The sequence below is a fragment of the Platalea leucorodia genome, assembly GCF_965183815.1.
Source record: "Platalea leucorodia genome assembly, chromosome: 3".
Taxonomy (NCBI): domain Eukaryota; kingdom Metazoa; phylum Chordata; class Aves; order Pelecaniformes; family Threskiornithidae; genus Platalea; species Platalea leucorodia.
This window is the reverse complement of record NC_138825.1, coordinates 48,266,310-48,285,662: the sequence shown is the minus strand read 5'-3', so window position 1 is coordinate 48,285,662 and position 19,353 is coordinate 48,266,310. Positions and strand designations below refer to the sequence as shown.

The 19,353-nt window shown below is 36.3% G+C and overlaps 1 protein-coding gene across 1 annotated transcript; it reads left to right on the top strand.

Annotated features, from left to right (window-relative positions):
* The first annotated feature begins 374 nt into the window (after window positions 1-374).
* ERMARD (ER membrane associated RNA degradation) lies at window positions 375-18,534 on the top strand. Its single transcript, XM_082306334.1, has 18 exons — window positions 375-453; window positions 1,374-1,539; window positions 2,640-2,779; window positions 3,304-3,405; window positions 5,196-5,285; window positions 6,403-6,500; window positions 7,093-7,229; window positions 8,542-8,656; window positions 9,239-9,341; window positions 9,787-9,816; window positions 10,351-10,419; window positions 11,250-11,420; window positions 12,274-12,357; window positions 13,186-13,265; window positions 14,087-14,215; window positions 15,750-15,959; window positions 16,968-17,081; window positions 17,754-18,534. The coding sequence occupies exons 2-18, from the start codon at window positions 1,374-1,376 to the stop codon at window positions 17,911-17,913; spliced, it is 1,998 nt and encodes a 665-aa protein (XP_082162460.1). The 5' UTR covers window positions 375-453; the 3' UTR covers window positions 17,914-18,534.
* The last annotated feature ends 819 nt before the right edge of the window (window positions 18,535-19,353 follow it).

Below are 19,353 nucleotides of genomic sequence, written 5' to 3'. Positions count from 1 at the left end.
CGCGCTCCGCGGCGCGGAGCCGCCTGGTGCCAGGGCGGGGCTCTTCCCGCGCGAGCCAGGCGTGACGCCGCGCGCTAGCACAGCGCCGTGACGCAGAGCAGGCGGGGCCAGCAGTAACGGAGGTAACGGCAGCAGGGCGCCATGGTGGGGTGGGGCGGCGGCGGCGGCTTCCGTGAGCGAGAGGCGGGGAGGATCGGGGGCTTTTGGGCCGGGGGTTACTGCCGCCCTCGCCCCCGCCGGCCCTGGGGAGGTGCTGGTGCTGCGGCCGGAGGGCGGCGGGGCGGGCGCTGTCACCAGCGGAAACCCGGGCCTTGGTCACGCAGTCTCCCTGAAAAAGTCAGCTACCTGCTCCTTGTCTGCGCTGTTTTGGACAATAAAGGGTGGCTGCCGTAGTTCAAGCTTTGCTCTGGCCTCCTGTCTCTGACAGTGAAACGTGGGGTGCCTCAAAATAAGGTGAAGGCCTGAGTTATATGTTTCATGAACATTTTAGATTATTTTTTTAGTAGCAGATAGGATACTCCTGATGGCACCTCATACCTGTTCATTATAGAAACCGTCATGCTTGCTCTGTGCTGTTACCCGTATAACTATGTAGTCTCTCTTTGAAGCCATGAATTCAGAAATTATGTACTGTGAGGGTCAGTTCCACCACCTAATTGAAGAGGGTTTTTTTTTAAATCTAATGGAATTGTCTTATATTTGTTGTGATCCTTCATTTTCAAACAATTCTTGTCTGTCTTTTCTGTTTGATTATTGAGAAAGCTGACTTTTTTTTACTAAATCAGAAACATATTCCTCCTTGTTAGCGTGAGCAGTTTTATCTTTGCAAATTCTTTAATTTAAATGTGTGCTTCTGAATCAGTCCATCTTTCTGTTTAGACTAACATGCAAATAACATCTATGCGTAGATTGTTCTGCCATTACTACCAGTTCATCCAGAATTCATGTGTTCCCCCTACCAATGATTTTGCTGGTCATAAGGACTAAAGCTCTTGGTTTTACTTGAAGTAGCATCAGTTTCCCTGCAAGCTCACAGATTAGGCAGAACATATATATAAACTGAGATCTTTTGCTTCAGTCTGTCTTGGCATCAGTTTAGTAGATAAAACCATTCAGAAATACACCATCCTGGCGTTATGCAAATAGAGCAATTCTTTCCCTCCTCCTTCCCCTCAGTTTTCCACAAGGTAGTTCTGCTCAGAGAGTTCCTTTAATCATGTGCATAGGTGAAAGTTGCATTGCAAAACTTAACAACTTGTTTACAGACGCTGTATTACTGTCTGTATATCTGTGCTTATGGGTATGCTTTAATAATAATTTTCTTTGTTCTCATGTACTTCCTTAATGCAAGGACTCTTTTTTTTGTGTTCTAGATGGCATCAGACTCAGTCACTACTTGTCTTTCTCCACCTGTGCATTATGTGATTTGCAAACTCGGATTTGAGAAAAAAGACACCTATGATATTAATAATATTTTGTCTGAAAATGGTGAAGTATGCTGGCAAGCTGTTACAGAGCATGTGTTTTACCTTGAATCAGGTTGGTGTTTACCTGCTGTAGTGGTGATACATTTAAGACTGATGCAGAATCTCAGTACAGTTCATAGCAATCCTAGCTTAGTTATAACATTTTATTACATTACAGCATTAGCTTTGCTGCAGATTAAAGTACGTACAGTTCATATCTACAAGGAGCTTTAAATTTTTCATCCAAGTTTGGTATGTGGTTATTCCTGGCTCCTAAGATGCATGTAATCTGTGCTACATAAGTAGCTACTCCTTTGCTTCCTCATTCATCTTGGTTCCCAACTTCACGTGCCTGTTCTGCTTCTCTCCTACTTCATAATTGCTTTCTTCTGTGTTCTTTATATTCCTTTTGCAGTAAATTTAAAACACTCTGGGGCCATCAGTATTCCTACTGTTGCTTCTGTTTTTGTTTCCCCAACTATAGCTTGTACAGAAGTACTGTTTGGTTTCCCTTCTGTGTATAGAACAGTTTATAATTGTTTTTTAACGAAAAGAAAGTATTTATGCCCTGATGAACTCATTGAATTTTAATTTGCCAAATTACATCATGCAAGCTCTGTTAATAATTTCCAGAGATGGTGAAAACGGTACGTGTTTCTGCCTCAAGCAATATCTTTCAGTAAATCACAAGAATTTATTTTCCTATAGAAGTGTCCCACCAAAGAGGAGCAGTGCTACCACTGTGTAAGGCACCACATCCATCTGTGTTCTTTAAAGGGTGTAAGTGGTGCAACTTGACTGAGCCCTCTGAACCTGCACTAGCTTCCAGCTTAGTTACGTGGAATTTATGTAGTCTAGGGGGTTCTTCCCATTTAAACAAAACCAGAACATAATAATCTTCTTGACTTCCATATTTTCTTGCAATAAGTTCTTTTGGGGTTTTTTTGTTTTTACTTTGGAGAAGGTACTTGATCTTACCTGGTTTTACACTGCACTTGTGTGGTCTTTTGGACAGTAAACTGTAGCGTATTAGTCATGCTAAAATAGCCTGGATAAAATTCTCTGTGCTAAATACGTACACAAGCTGGAGCAGATTTTAATCCTTGTGAGTTTTAAAATGTTGGACCTTTGGGAAGTTTGGTGCTCTAATCATCTTCTGTTTTTCAATTTAAGATCAAAGTGTGGATTATATCAAAAGCATACGATCATTAGGACCTGTATGTGAATCTGTTAATTTGCACTTCAAATCTCTGACCAAGGAGCAATTTGTAATTCAGTATGCATTATGGTTCCACTGGACAAACTACACAGAGGTATGGAAGTGTCTGTTGACAATTTGTATTTTGGCACATGAACCCTTTGTGGAAGCAGAATGTAAGAACACACCAGAGAGATCAATGAACCAAAATGCTTAGAATTTGTAACTAATTGTCCTTCTCTGATAAGTAGTTGCTTCTAATTTTCCTGACTTTGTAATTAGATTTTATGTAAGTTACCACAGAGAGAACATGAGGTGCTTTGGACCTGTTCTAACCTAAGATGGTAGGATTTTGTTTTTCTAATAATCTGTGCTTAATATCAAATTTTACTGTGTAAAGTTATTGTTGATAATTTTTATAGACGTAAGGCACTAGATATATTGCAACTGAAAATACAAGAGGTGCTCTAGGGCAGTTTCTTTCCAGGCATCTACAGTTTTATCTCCTTGGCATCGTTCTCTTTCTACATTTGTATAGTGACTGCCACGGAGGAATATTTAGGTTTCTATGTCTTTTGACAATTTGTTTTTTCTTTCCAAATATTTAACACAACATTCTTCCTCTCCCCCATCATACAGTTATTTCTTGAAGTATTTGATGTTCTACAACATACACAAACTACAGAAGTTGCTCTTGGCTTAATGAAACTGACATCATGCTTGGAACGAGCCTTGGGTGATGTAAGTGCCAGCATGAGGAGTCTATTGCAGATTTGATTTTCTAATATGGGAATGAGCTCTTGGATTTAATTGCATGCTGAAAAAGTGAGATTACTCTGTACTGTAGTAGTACACAAATAGCCCAGCTACATTTTGAGTTGGAGAGATGTTCTTTTCTGGATCCAGTTGTGCTAATGGAAACATCTTCTGGGGCTCATTCACCTGTGCTAGTAGAGTTGCTTGTGTGAGTGCTGTTACTAAGCAATTTCATTTAAAAAGTTTGCTCAATCAGTGTACATAAGGTAGGGCTTTGTTGCTCTGTTTTATTTAACTGAAACAGGGAGCAGCATACATTCCACAGAAGATCTGATGATGTGGTAACTTCTGTGAGGAGAGGCAGGAGCATGCAGCTGGAAATGGGCTGCTAAATAACTTCTTTCCTCAGAGCTGTTTGCAGAGTGTGCATCTGTTTAAATGCTTTGATGTGAGTCTTGTGCTACAAAAACATCTAGAAGTCAGCTAACAACTTAAATTCTAGACCTAACTGATCAGCTGCATAGATCTGGGATCCATCTTGTAGTCCTGAACGTTTGTCTTGTTAACACATTCCCTCTTTCCTTTACCCTGTAGTAAAGGTATGCACTCTTGTTAAGTTTAAAGAGTAATACTGCAGGAGTTCGTGACCAGCGTGAGGCAAGGAGTGCATACGTGATATGGCTTTAGGAATTCTGACTGGTATTAAGAAACTTGTATTGTGAATCCTTTTTGATGGAACATGAATTAGGCTATGGTTCAACATTTGGTGGTAGCACTGCTTAAGTTTGTTTAATCAATCTTCACAGCCATCTGCCTTGTTTGCTGGTATTCTATACATTATGTGAGTGCAAATATTTGAAGGCCTAGTAGCAAGCTAGATTGATGAACAGGTCCAGATACCTTTCTACCTTTTTCCCCTACCCCCATTTTTGTTTTTCAGCTGGATCAGTTCCTTGATCTGCTTCACTGCATGACCACACAAACAGATGCCACCACTACTTATGGGCATGCAGGTTAGGGAGAAGGGAGCAGCAGCTGTTCTAAGAGGCTTTGCTGCTGGGGTATATTGCCCACAGATAAGCTAAAATAGCTGGTTGTTAAATCTCTATGAGGAGCTCTGGAGAAGGAAATGCCAGAGAAAGAACAATGGGCTAATTCACACCTAGACAAACCAATTTGCCTAAGTATGGGGGGTGGTAAATTTTGAAGTAATGAAAAATTACCAAAGATAGGAAAAACTATCAGGGAGAATACATAGAATGGAAGGCTTCACAGCAGTTGAGACTAGAGATGCTAAGATTGCCCAACTAGGATAAAATCTAGTTTAAGTAACAGCCAGAATCAGAAGACAAACCACAAGTCTCCTTCCTTTAACAATGACAGATTCTATAGATGTCTAGGGTAAGAATGAAGTATGCTGTCCTGGGTAGAGTTTGTTCCTTTAATTATGTGTTGCTGTTGTGCTTTACTTTTTTTTTTTTTTTTTTTTTTGAAAAGAAGAGCAGTATGTGTACAAACACTGTGAAAAGCCTAACTATGGGAACGTTAAGTAGCATATGCACTCTTTCCTGATATGTTCCTTAAATTTTAATGTGTCATGAAATTACAGAATTTAAAGCCTTTTTAAGGATTTGGCAGGTTTTGTTTGATTAGTGTGTTTACAATAATGAAAATGGTTACTGGGTGAAATAGTCAAGTTGTATGTTTGAAATTCAAAGTAGTATACTGAATTACTGGTGTTACCTGTTGGTTTGTTTTTTTTTTTTTTTTCATAGGTGTATTTACTGATTGGTAAAGATTGCCCTTTCCTTCTAAGAGACTTGCTTGCTTCTGAGCAGCTTGCAGTTGTCTTTGGACAAGCTGTAGTAAGTGCATAGTTTTGAAATAAGTAATAAACACTGAGCTGGTTTTCTTCTTGCCAAATGGCAGGTTTCCAAGCATAGCCTTTGCTTGCACTGAAGAAGAGTTTTCAAATTCTGTAATGTATTGGAAAAATTTTCATTTTACACATGTTACAGTCTGGGGTATATATGGAAAAAATAGTGAATATTGTAAATAATTGAAATATTTTTTGAGGCAAGCTCGTAAGTTCTTATTTGCTTTTCTACATGAAAAACCGACATACGTGAAATTTCACGTATCTGTCAAGGGGGTGAGCAAGCTGCAGAGCTGTCTGCCTCTTTCTGAGTTGCTCTACTTGAAAATACACGTCCTGCATGGGCTGTTTCTGATAAGCTGTGTTCCCCTTCACCACCACTGTAGTAAGATGCTTTATAACATTTACCACACTAGAATTTTTCAAAATAGAGGAAACTAATTTGTTCATCCCCATGTGCAAAAAAATAATAAAAACAAAATTCTAATGACATTTACATTCTTGTGTAAACAGAGTAGGTGGTCTTTCTCATACAGTTTTACAAATGCAAATTCTTTGTTAGGCCAAAATATTGGATGTGAACTGTAGAAGCTTGTATTGTTAGCTAGACTAGTAGTCTATATAGTATAAGGATTATTTCCTGAATTTTGATGGCATGTGTGGAATAGTTCAATTCTTACAGTTAAAAAATAAAAACCAAAGTTTCCCTTTTTGTTTGGTAGTCATCTGGGAATACAGCTTTGAATGCAAATTCCGTATTTCATGTTAATTTGTATTAAAATATTGTGGATTTATACAATGAGAAGTAAGAGCTAAACTTGATCTTATTTGTTTGCCTGTCGTAACTGTTTGGAATGTCTAATAACTAATTTTGTTCTTCCCATATTATATTCTATAGCACGTACAAGTAAGCTGAAAGATTTCCTTTCAGAGAATACTGGGAATTGCAAATAGTGAGTTACTGTTACTGTGACAAGCTGTGGCCAGTCATCTTGACAGTAGACATTGTAGTTTCTCAATAACTACTGAAATTTTCTGTCAGGGAAAGATATAAGGTAATAAATAATAGATTTCTTAATGCAGTAATCACTGTCTTTATTAATTAGATGAATGTACTGAGGGTATTCATTGGATCTCCATATGGTCTGAATCTTCGTAATGTTTTGTGGCATGGGTTTGCATCCCCACAAGAAATTCCTGCAAAGTAAGTTATCAAAAAGAATCTCATTTTTCTTACCAGTCGGATCTGAGAATGCTTGAAAAGCCAGTAGTAAAACTTACTGCTCTTATTGAAAAAAAATTTTAAAAAACCTAAGAATGTCCAAAGGCCTCTGGCAGTATCCTGACAGTTTTCCCTTGCTGCTGCCACTTCTTTTGGAAAGGGATTTCCATAGAATACTTCAACCATTATAAAGCTGGTCAGTTTTAGGACCAGTGCTTTTTTCCTAGCAGGAAAAGCAAGAAAGCTTAAGGTCTTTTTTTGAAACCGGGTTCCTTGTCTGTTAGGGCAGTCAGAAATAACTCACGACAGAAGGCAGAGGAATGGAGTAGGAGGAGGAGCAACAGCAGCTAATGTAGAATACCGTGATGTTTTTTTCCTAATTCTACGTTGTTTTTTCATGCTTGTGAATGCAATTAATTATTAAGTGTCTGTACTCAGAAGAGATGGGGAGCATAGGTTTTGGATGTTCTTTGAAAGAGCAAAAAAACCCTTTGTCCCCACCCCACAAATGTTGATTCTTTGCAAAAGATTCAGTTATATAAGCTTTTCTAATATTTTATGGTATTCTCCCTAGATATTGTGCTATGCTGCTTTTTTTAACTGCAGGATTGGGCCAGTTGTTACAGGCGTATCTTCTGCAAAATAAATGCATTTTAGTACATCGACCTTACGTGATCTTCGTTAGCTTAGAGGAGCTTGATGTATTTCCAGGCAAGTATTTAACCATTAGCAAGTTTTTATTTTGCTATATTTGTTATTGTTTCATTGTCCAAAAGTGCCGTTGAAAATAATGCATTTTCTACAGTTCGAAGATTGAATCTTAACTAAGATGCCCATATACACTGTCATTAGATCAATCAGTCATGCTTATAGGACAACTTTTTAATATGTAGGAAGTTCCACTGACTATTGAATCAAAAAATACTGCATTCTAAAATAATTATAACACATTGAAACGTGTAACATTACTGCTTCTCAAAGACTTCAGCTGCATGTTCCAGTTTTTTGGTGATAGAGTTCGTTTCATCTAACAGTCATCTAGTTTGCCTTTACAAAATCTAATTCCATCCAGAATCAGTGTATTCCAGCTGCAAGGGTCCCAGCAGGAGTGCCCTGCATCTTTCAGGAAAGGTGGTGCTGAAACAGTGTAAAGGATGGTGACGCATCTTCAGTACACTAATGCTTTTCTCAGGGAAGGACCTGAAGTGTCAGGTTAAAATCTTCTCATCTCCCTGGCTACAGACCTTATTTGGTTTATTCCTACTTTTTTTAAAGCAACAACCGCATATGGGCAGTCTTGGTGTCAGTGGTGGTCACAGTCAGGTTGTGCTACGTAATCAGTTTGCCAGTGGAACATCTGTTCATGGGACTGAGACAGGGCTTTTGGGAACCAAATCAAGCTGATAACATTCCAATTATCATGTAGTATAAATCCTATAGCTGTTGATTTGCTTCGAAAAAACACCTACTGCAATCAGGTTGCATTTGCCATTTTAAGCTTTCTCTTGGATATTTATAATGTGAATTCATAACTGTGAGTTTCATTATGTGGTATCATTGAGTAATGAAGTGTTAATTTATTATGCTAAATGTCATCACAGAAAATTGATAAAGTAGGAACAATGTGTTCGTGTTCAAATGTTCATACTACCATACTGATTCTTACTGAATTAAAATTATTATTATATATTCCACTTCTTTAAGTATTTGAAGTAGATGGAGAACAACTCAACAGAAGCTAGGTCCAGTTGTTGTATAGTCTTTTAGTCTCAGTAAAAAGTACCCATGACTTTTTAATTGTTTTTACTGTGTAATTTTATATTATCACTAAAAATGCAATCTTACAAACTCAATTTCTGGTCTTAAATACCATTGTACTTGCATAGTTAAAATAAATTGGATAACTTTTAAGTCTCCCTTTACAAATGCTGAAATAATCTTATATTTTCAGTGAAATACTAAGAATGAATTAGTAAACTGTAGATTGTATGTAGTTTATCAATGTTATTTTTCTAACTTGCAGATCTTAATCATGAAACACTTTCCATAGCTGAAGAGCTAGTAAAACTGTCCAGTTTTGTATTAAAAACAATGTTACCATTTTGGATAGCTGCTTTAACAGCTTTCAAGCAAAGCAGGTAACAGTAGATTTATTTTTTTAATTATTATTTTTAGTAGAATATGAAAAGAATATATTCTATATTTGTAGAATAATAGCAGCATTTGTAGATGCCAAAGCTTTTTGCTAAATCTGTTGCTTAACAACATATAGTTATGCATTGTTATGGTGGTCTCTCAGAAAGTTTGTTGACTTACTACTTTATTTTGCGCCAACTAGGATTATAAACTATATTTTGAAACCTAAAAAGAACTGTTACAGATGTAGCCAAAAAGGAGAGCTTTACAAAGCAAGTGGAAACAAATCTTCAGATTCTAACATGTTGAGTTTTTAAAAAAAAAAAAAAAAAAAGTACTTTGTTGTCCTCTCCCGTGCTCCACCTTTTTGTATGTTATTCTCATCGCTGAGCTGGTTTGAATTCAGTAATCGGCATCTGTTGGGCACAGGTAGTCATTTATTTATTTACAAAGTGCATTGCAAAGTAATTTGGGGCTGGGTTGTTTGGTGTGAGAGTGCAATTCTGAGATGGCTCTAGTTTCCATTTGGATTATATTTATAAGTGGGGGAAAACCCCTTTGGGTATCTCTGTTATTTTTTTCAGATATGCTGACTGTGTGATTCTCTTACTTCCTCAGCTGGAAGTTGGACTTAGATTGCTCTTCACTACAATGAATAAATGTCCAAATCGACTGCTAACAGCCGAGGTAAAATTTCTGTCTAAAGTCGATTATGACTTAGTGCTAACAATGTTTGCAAAATAATTATTCTAGAAGCATAGTGTCTAAGCATTTACAGATTTTCCCCAAAAATTTTTCCATCGTGGAACATTATTTACAAGTTTCCAGTAGAGTTTCATGAATGCCTTTTATTTTTTTTCTAAAGATGTCTGCCAGTAAAAGAGGTCTGAAAGTACTTGAAGGTTAGTGTTCAGAAACAGTAGTTTAGGGTGGAAAGTATATCATGTTCTATTTATTTTAAAAAACTTGGCACAAAATCCAACAGTCCCTTCTTTCATTTGTAAGGGGTTTGTTTTTGCTATTCATGCACCTCTGGTATCGCATGCAAATGAGTAAATGTAAGTTTGGTATACATGGCTAGTTAATTGGTTTTGTTTGAAAATCAAATAATATTAATTGTCTTTTGTTCTAGCCTTCTGCTCTCTACACCACTTTCGATGAGGTACTTGTGATTTTTTTTTTTATTTATTTTTTTTGTTTTTTTACATATATCTCAATGTCAGAATTTAAGCACATGCATGTTTCCCATTATTAGAAACCAGAAAGCGTTTTCTTGTGTTGGATAAGACATTATTTCTAAATTTTTTCCAAATAGAAGATGATAGGCAGTAAACATTTTAAATTTGGAATCCCCCAGAAAATATCAAAATTAATACAAAATTTAATGAACAGACTTTAATTTCTTCTAAATCTTTTTATCTTGAAATTCTTCATCTCACAGAAACAAACATTCTGTCATTTTTCTGAGATTCAGTTATTCAAAATAAATGCAAATAAACATTGCAAGCAGAAATCCTCAATTTTACAACTCTCTTGAATTACCTCAAATTGTCTGTCAGGAATAATTAGGCACCTTGATTCTTGAGTGGTGGAAGTAATTGCTTAAAATTAGGGAAACTAATTACTTTAGTTCATGTTTTTTCTTTGATTGTTTGGCTTTCAATAATAGGTTTCTATTCAAATTACTTTTTTCTAGATGCTAGCAAAGCATTTGGATAATGAAGAAGTCAACCAGCTTCCTGCAGTTCTTGAGGAACCTGCCATGGCAAGTGTTTTGGAAGTTTTTTTGTGTTTTTTTTTTCTTTTTTTTTTTTTTTCTTGTTGTTGTTTTGGTTTGTTTGTTTTTAAATTTAGTAATATATTTCTGATCATGCCTGGTACTCATTTATTTCACATAGCTTATCTCCAGCAGCTTAGAACCACAAGCTTGTTAGCCTTTTTCATTGTGAAGGATACAAAGTAGTACCTGACAAGCTATATTTGGTTAGGATGTAAGACTGTCTTTCTGAAATATAGAAGTCTCAGAGGTATTTCTTTTTAGACTTCTGAAGATCAGCTGAATGGAGCAGAGGAAAAACTGATGCCTCATACAGGGGAAATTAAAACTTATTTCTAATTGCTTCTGGGACACATCTTAGGCTACCTGCACAGATGTTACAAAAACAGAGTTGCAAACCTATCAGAGCACATCCTGCATCTTGCCACCCAAACAGATAGTGAACATGAAAACTAGGGGTGATGAAATGTGAGGCCTTTTGAGACTGTAGGGGAGACGTGAGTTTATTGTCCTGTTGTTAGAGGCAGTGGGGCTGTGGAGGACTTGGGACACAAAGCTGAAGGAAATCTGTTGTTACCTCTCACGAAATAGCATGTATGTTAGTTTTGAATTTCCTCAGGAGCTACCAAGATGGACAAGTTGCCCCCCCCCCCCTTTTTTTTTTTTTGCTATGAGCATAGTTTGCATTGTTTTTTCTGACCATCTAAATGCCCCTTTCCTATAGACATGGTCAGAGGTATTCTATACACTGAATATATTCTATTCTATGTGAGTACACATAGAATAGAATTCTGTACACTTGGTGTGTGTTTCCACAGGAATTTCTTTGGGATTTCTTGAACCACCAGGAGGGTCCACGTATAAGAGATCGTTTAAGCCATGGAGAGATCAATCTAGAAGCATTTCCCAGAGAAGTGGCTAATCAGATAGTTGCATTTGCAATTACTCTTCTCTGCAGGTTCTCAGATGAGGACTTGTTTGCTTTTAAGGTGGGGATCAATATTACACTCTCAAAAGATTTTTTCAGTTGTTTTGGATGCCAAATGTGATTTTAGAGAGTCTTATGACTGACCCTTCTAGACAGCAGCTTTTTGTGGAAATGAAGTATTCCTCCAAGTAAAAAATTGTGAAAGTATGTTTATTCTAGTTTTGTGGTGAATAAGTACAGAAAGTTTTCCAAAGGATTACCCTTTCTTACTGTGCCTTAATTTGTTTGTTTAAACACTATTTAGTCACATGGTTGATCCATAAATTATAATGATTCCACTTAATTTTATTTGTCAAATTGTATTGATACCTAGCCTGTTTATCTGCTGAATTATCCGAAAGGTATGTAGCACAGCTGTAGCTCAGCCACTGAGGTATGTAATATTTCAGATTTTCTTTCTCTGAGACATTATAAATAATGGCGGCTCACTAATGGAGGTGTGATTTGTATCCACACTCTAGACTGTGAATTTGTGAGCACTTTTTCTAGCAATACATGTTTCTCAACATTAGCAATTATTATATTTGCTTCCCACGATGTCCTGTTAATGTTTGGGATTACTTCTTTCAACATCATACAGCGACCTGTGAGAGAAAGATACATTGCATGCTGCTGCATTAAGAGAGCACTTGGTTGCTTTTCTGTCAGCTGCTGTCAGATTTCATAGTTAATATGTGCCAAAGAAATTAAGCTCACTGTGCTGATTACTGCTTTCAGCCCTCAGACATTTGGAAGTCTGTATTGACTTCAGTACTATAGGTGGCTTGCATAAAATTAAGTGTAAGTCTAGGTCTGCATATGATTAGGACTGTTTAATGAAACTGTTGTGTATTGTCTATGATTTTGTAAATCAGGAACACATGGTCATAAAACCACTGATGAACTGTGCAAGTTGCTACCATTCTCGATTTCATCCAATTTCCCGACTCAAGAAACAGGTAGGTACTTCCAACTGTGAAAGCATTTCCGTCCTTAAAATTGTGAATCTTTAAAATTGATCTAATTGTTGTCTTCACGCTTTGATTGTCCTAAAAAGTTAAAATCATATATATATTTTTAATGAGCTTTTTAGTTTTATCTTTTGGAATTTACAATTGCTAAAATGAGATACAATTAAGCACACTCCTGTTGATGCAGTTGGTGCTGTGTTTGTGTTCTAGATCAATGAATAGCTTTATTCTTACCTGAATGTTTGCTGTTCTGTAATTTTCTTAATCTCCTTGTGCTTTCTTATGTCAGGAACACTCTGTTTAGTCAAGTATCTAGGAATCTTGGATTGGGCTATAACTAAGGGTTTTATTGTATGAAAGCCAGCTGATTAAGATTCTGTCATTGTAGCAAAATCTGCTTTCAAGTGTCGTGGTAGTTCTCTGCTGATCAGTTTATGAATTACTGAACTGCTTGAAGATGTTTCTCTACTGATTTGAGATTGCAGTAGACATACTTAGTACTTCTAATTTCCAACAGAATTTCAAACCACATGTTACAAAAGTCATGTTAGTTAATTTTTTATATTAAAAAATGGAAGAAAGAATAGTAAATTAGTTTATTCAGATGATGTTTTAGCATGAAAGTGTACATCAAGACTTTTTGCCTTAACATGAACCTTAACAATTGATGTCGGCTTACACAATTATGGCTACTGAACAAGTAACTTAGTACCTGTTGCAGATTTTTCTAAAATAGCCACTAAGAGAAGTAAAATATGTTGTCCTGTCTGTCAAAGGCTACACTTTACATAACCTTTTTCATGATACATTTTTAAGGTGCTGGAATGTATGAAGAGCATTCACTTATGGCCTGAATTGCCAACAGTGCCTGAAGAACACATTCAAACGATTAAAGGGTATGTATATGCTTTTAAAAAAAGATAGTTCTCAAAATAGTTATGAAGAATGGGATTTGAGATGGTGAAATGTCTCTTCAAAATACTTTACTAGGAAGATGATAGACACCAGAGGGGTTGTGAGAAGATCCCTTTGTTCTTTTTAGCTTCATTTGTGCTATACACATCAGTACAGATATTATAAAAACTATCAGCAGTGTGCTGACTTGAAGGGAAGGAGAAGACATCTGAAACATAGAAAGGTGTTAGTGACTCCATATTCTATTTCTGAAGAGATGCTGAAGGGGATGTTAAAGAGTTAAACTAGAGCTTTAGTCCATCACAGTAAAAACAAAAAGATGGCTCACCAGATGTAAAACAGAAGATAATTGCTTTTTCTGAAAAGGACTTGGTAATCAAATCAGTGGAAGACTTTACGTGAGGTATTACTTAGCAAAAGAATGTAACAATCTCTTGTTATTTGAAAAGGAGGAAATCATTAATAATATCACTGGAGGAAATTGTACTTGTTTAGAGCTGAGAGGTGAAAATTCAATGCATCTGGCACATCCTCAATATGCTGCAGGATTTTGATGAATGAAGAGAGGATTAAGAGGGGTTCAGAGGACTGCTGAGACTGAGAAGAGGTTGGTTTTAGTTGGAGAAAGAAACTCATGCTTATAAGGTGGAGGGAAAAGAACCATAATACCAGGGAGTTGAGAGTGGACATTGAATATGCTGCTATCCGGAAAATCTGCATCTTGATCTATGCCATTTGAGAAATAATAAGCACTACACAGTTTTATCATCTCAAATCTTAATTTTTTTCTTTTGTTTTTAAGGTTGGAAGGACATGCTGAAGCTAGTACTTTAATATTGGTGATATCTCAAATTATATCTCAGTTGCAGCAATATATGCCCCAGAATTGCTGTAGTTCAGATGATGCAATCAATAGTGTCCTAACAGAGAGGTGAGTTCGATGTCCGCCGGTTCCAGCTGTCAGCTTCTACATGCAGCCCAACACAAGAACTCTCAAACTACTACTACTACAAACTACTACTACAAACTACTACAAACTACTACTACTAAGCTACTCATTTCCCTGGTGTTAGAAAGATGCTTGAAATGTTGCACGCACTTTTCTAACGTTGCTGCTGATTTAATCTAAAAATCTTAAGAATGCAGCTGATTATCATATTTAAATGAAGATAAGACATTGTAGATTTGGGACATTATTACAGTAGAGATTTTACTTGGAAACTAGCATGAAAAAAATAACCATTATTCTTTCAGACTGAGGAAGCAAAATGTTTTAAATATTTATGTACTAACTAGATTAAGTTGGTTTTAATCTCTTTTGTGTGCTAAAACTGCATCAGAAATTTGTTTCAATGTGCTTGGTGTCACAACTGTGCATGGCATTTAAAATAGTAATATACCACTACATAATTCTATTCTTACATGCTTTGGTGTCAAGATTCCAAAATAGAAGATATCTTGTTGTACTTGTTGTCAGACTTGGAGGTATGTTAGTTCCAATTATATCTGACTTGGAATAATGATCAAAACGATTTGACTTTTAATTAGCACTCTTATAGCAGTCTTAAGAGTCCCATGACTGAATGAATATGTTGGAACAAAACTCTCCTAAACAAACCCATTAGGCATGGGCAGGATAGTGCAAAGAGGATTTTACCTGTTGCTTTACTTACGTAGCGTGTGTGCCTTCTGTTTCCTACCCATCAATCTACACTTTTCTCATTTACAAAAAAGAAGCCTAATTACTAAAGCGTTAAACCATTTTTAGAGTTTTCTGCCTTTATCAATTTTAGTCATTAATGTTTTGCTGTCTCAGATAATTTGAGCGTAAGGGAGATTAAGAAACATTTCTATGAGAACAGAGTGTTTAAAGTGATGTGTGACATACTAGGTTAGCAGATTAGAATATGGCAGCAGAAAGATATTTGGGTGCTTTAACAAAGCATAATCTGGTGTGGCGGTGATTAAAACAATGGCCTCACCACCTGCATTTTACGAAATGTTAAGGCTCCTTCTTGTTCTGCCCAGAAGAAAGACCACACACTAATTGGAGTACTAATTAATACCATTTGTTTGAGTGAGTTTTATTATGGTGGTTGTTAATTCATTGTGAATTGAACTATGGTGGGAGGCTTCAACCACAACCCTGCTGTGATTTGATGTGTTCAGTGTATCATTTCAGCCAGGCAGTTTTGTTTATTGTGGTTTTATTTCTTTGATCTGAAATGGGAGCCATATTCATCACCAGCAGTTTTGCATTTATATTCAGTAAAGTGATAGAGAACACAGTCACTACCCCTACTAGACAGATCCTTGATTTTTTTCAGTCATAAGGTAAGAGTAGTCAGTTTCCAGGTTTTCTGAGTTAAAACATTATGAATCAAACAACACCAAATATGAAATGTATCTCATGTTAAATCCAGCTAACAAAAGATTGAAATTAACAATTCCTTCCTGTTTCGGAGGTTGTTGATTGAACTTTGTGATATGCGTATTTGCACACTTTATTCTCCGAGACCTGTTCTGGAAATACTGGTGGTACTCCGTAAAATAAGCACGCAGTGCCATCAAGTGTCTGAACAAGTTATTGCCAGCACTGAGTTGAGATACAAACAGTGGATGGACAAGACTCTACGTTCTCGCCAGAGGCATAACTATCTACGAATGTTAAACAGGTTGGCTGATGGCTTTTCTTTACTTTGTGGTTAGGTTTATGAGAGAGTGGCTGCATGCTGCTGTTGCTAGCTTTCAGTGGTTTGTCTTAGAAGTCTAAAGTCAACAGTGTTCATGTGTTCTTGTCAACCATTTCAGACTTAAGTGTCAACCCAGATTTCTGTTATGTCGTAATATTGAAATAACAAGAAAATCTCAAATTGAAGAATAATTTAATGGGTATTTTTAGTATTGCGAGATTACTTCACTGTAAATTATAAGCTTTCAAATAAAAGTATTGTTTCAATGTTAGATTGTATTTTTTAGTTGCTAGCTTTTCCTATTTAAGCATATAAATGCCATTCAGGTTTTATCTGACTGCAATAGGTTAACTGATTTCAAGACTCTACCTACTTTAGTTCTGCTGCTTTTTATCATTATACCTGGGTCAGCATCTTTATAGATAGAAGAGAGATTGTTCCTGCTCAGAAGTGTTTTCCAGGGATTTATGAATCTACTTTAAAAACTGGTAAAACTGTAAATATTGTATTCTTGGACGGGTTATGTTCCTAAAAATGTTAACCATATTATTTAAGAAACAGCTTAAACTGACAACTGATGATACATGTTTGCAATTCAGTTGAACTCCATTTTGTTATCTATGGAATAATGAGTGCTGGTGAGGTTTCCTTTGGAATCTTAACTATATGTGTTTCTCTTTTTTCCTCTTTTTGAGGTTTCATAATTTATATTCTTCATTTATAGTTTTGATATTTGCTCTGCTCTTTGCTGAAGGACATTTCATAGTCTTCCCTCCCCCTTCCCCCCCTATGCAATATACAGCTATTTAGGATGGATGCAGAAGTCTGAAGAATTTTTTATATTATATTTGTATTTATATATATTTATATTTATATATATTTATATTTATATATATATTTATATTTTTATATTATTGATTTTATATATCTTGATTTCTATTTAATTTGGTTTTCATTTATTTATTTTAAAATATTTTTCCTTATTTCTAGCATTAAATTTTTGTCTCCAGTGTTGCGGCTCATCTTAGTGTTGATTACTCTGGAACTAATCAACGTTCATTTGGTTTGTAAGAAGAATCCTTTTGATTATCAGCAGTATCTAAAGTGAGTATACAAGACTTATTTTATGAAAATAGGAAGTTGTACACATTCCTTTTTGATCTGTAATATAAATTCTGTAGAGAAAAAAATAAAAAAGAATAGCATGACTTTTAGTAGATTGTCATCCTTCTTTCTTTCATTATAGTAGTCATCATTATATCTCAGACAATGTTCACTCAAGAACTAAAATAACTTAGTTGAAAATATATGGTCCAGTTATTCACATTTTTATTAGACTCTTCCATAGCACAGATAGAAAATGATCACACACTTAAAAAATATTAATACATAAAAGCTGTATTTAATATGTTGGTAATTTTACTCCGTGTGTGTCAGTTAGCAGCTGGTTGAATACCACAGGCGTTGTGAAACATTTGACGGAGAAAGGAAAGGAAGCCATTTGGGGAAAACTCTATCACACATTTTATCACCACATTCTTGCTATGGCAGTGTTTAATTGCAGTTCTGAAAATCATCACTTCTTACTGTGAGAGTGAGGGAGTGGTTCTGTTCCAGAAATAGAAGAAACCTTAGTGTATTGATCATCCTGAAGGAGATTTGGAAATTTGGAGACATTAGCAGCTTTAAATCAGACATTGAGATATTTTTTCTTTATTTCTCTTTTCTTTTTATGTGCTTTAATGAGTTTTTCTTCTTTGGTTTTATTTCTTGTAGGTTTTTGAAGTCAGTCTTGCAGTATACTGAGAACTTGGTGACATACACAAGCCCGGAGAAAAACAAGTGGGATGAAACCATGGAGCTTACAAACAAGGCTTTGATGAAAATAAGGAAAATCAGTGACAGAAAGCTAATGTTAATGCAGCTACCTACATAAGTTAAATGTGTTTAAGATTATTTGGACATTGTTATATCCTAAGAGTTCTGGAGTCCTCAAATTGTACAAATCTAATTCAAAGACAAACTTCATCAGTTGTTGTCAAATTTTGAATGCAAAATTTAGTCGTTTTATTAGAAGGTGGCTGTTGAGACTGGAGTTGAATGATCAAGCTTCTGAAGAATGGACTGTTTGCCAAGTCCAACGAAAAAGACGTATTGTGAGCTAAATCATGATGAAGCAAGTTCTACTTTAAGTATATTATGTGTTTTTGTAGCTTGATTTTTTAAATCCAAGAAGTAATTTTTTACTTTGAAATATACTGGAAATAATGTCAGTTGCTGTCATCAACATGTTAAGTAATGATGAACACCTAGCATAAAGTAGTGCTCATTGGCAGCTGTGGTGGTTGTTATTAGTTCAAAACAGACTCAGATCTTGCACTGGGGTAGAGCTGATAACACAGTAGACGGCTGCTCATTTCCAATACATATCTAGTTAGAGAGTTAATTTCATGCAAGTTAAATATAAACATTCATATGCACACACTCAGACACGTATTGATTGTGGTTCAAAAAGTTATCCTCTTGTTGCACTCAACATTCATTTGAGTAATTTATTTTTTCAAAATAAATTCTCTCTCATCCCCAAAGAGCAGAATTTCTCTATCCATTTGCTTTCTCTATCCAATCTCTATCCATTTGCTTTCTCCTATTGAGAGTAAAACCAGAGGGCAATGTCTGGAGAATGTTTGGCTCTACAAAGAATTAGCGATTCAAATTACATTTTAATAATATTCTTTGCAATGTTTCTTACTGGAAATCACAGTGAGAGAATTACTAGTTCAGTTTATTTGGTGTGGGGGATGGATATAAACTAAAATCGAATTGCTGCCTTTATGAATCATAGAATCATAGAATTGTTAAGGTTGGAAAAGACCCTTAAGATCATCGAGTCCAACCGTTAACCTATCACTGCCAAGTCCATCTATACCATGTCCTCGAGCACCACGTCTATCTGTTCTTTAAATACCTCCAGGGATGGAGACTAAACCACTTCCCTGGGCAGCTTGTTCCAATGCTTGACAACCCTTTCGGTGAAGAAGTTTTTCCTAATATCCAACCTAAACTTCCCCTGGAACAGCTTGAGGCCGTTTCCTCTCGTCCTATCGCTTGTTACTTGGGAGACGAGACCGACCCCCACCTCGCTACAACCTCCTTTCAGGTAGTTGTAGAGAGCAATAAGGTCTCCCCTCAGCCTCCTCTTCTCCAGGCTAAACAACCCCACTTCCCTCAGCCACTCCTCATAAGACTTGTGCTCCAGACCCTTCACCATCTTCGTTGCCCTTCTTTGGACACGCTCCAGCACCTCGATGTCCTTCTTGTAGTGAGGGGCCCAAAACCGAAGACAGTACTTGAGGTGCGGCCTCGCCAGTGCCGA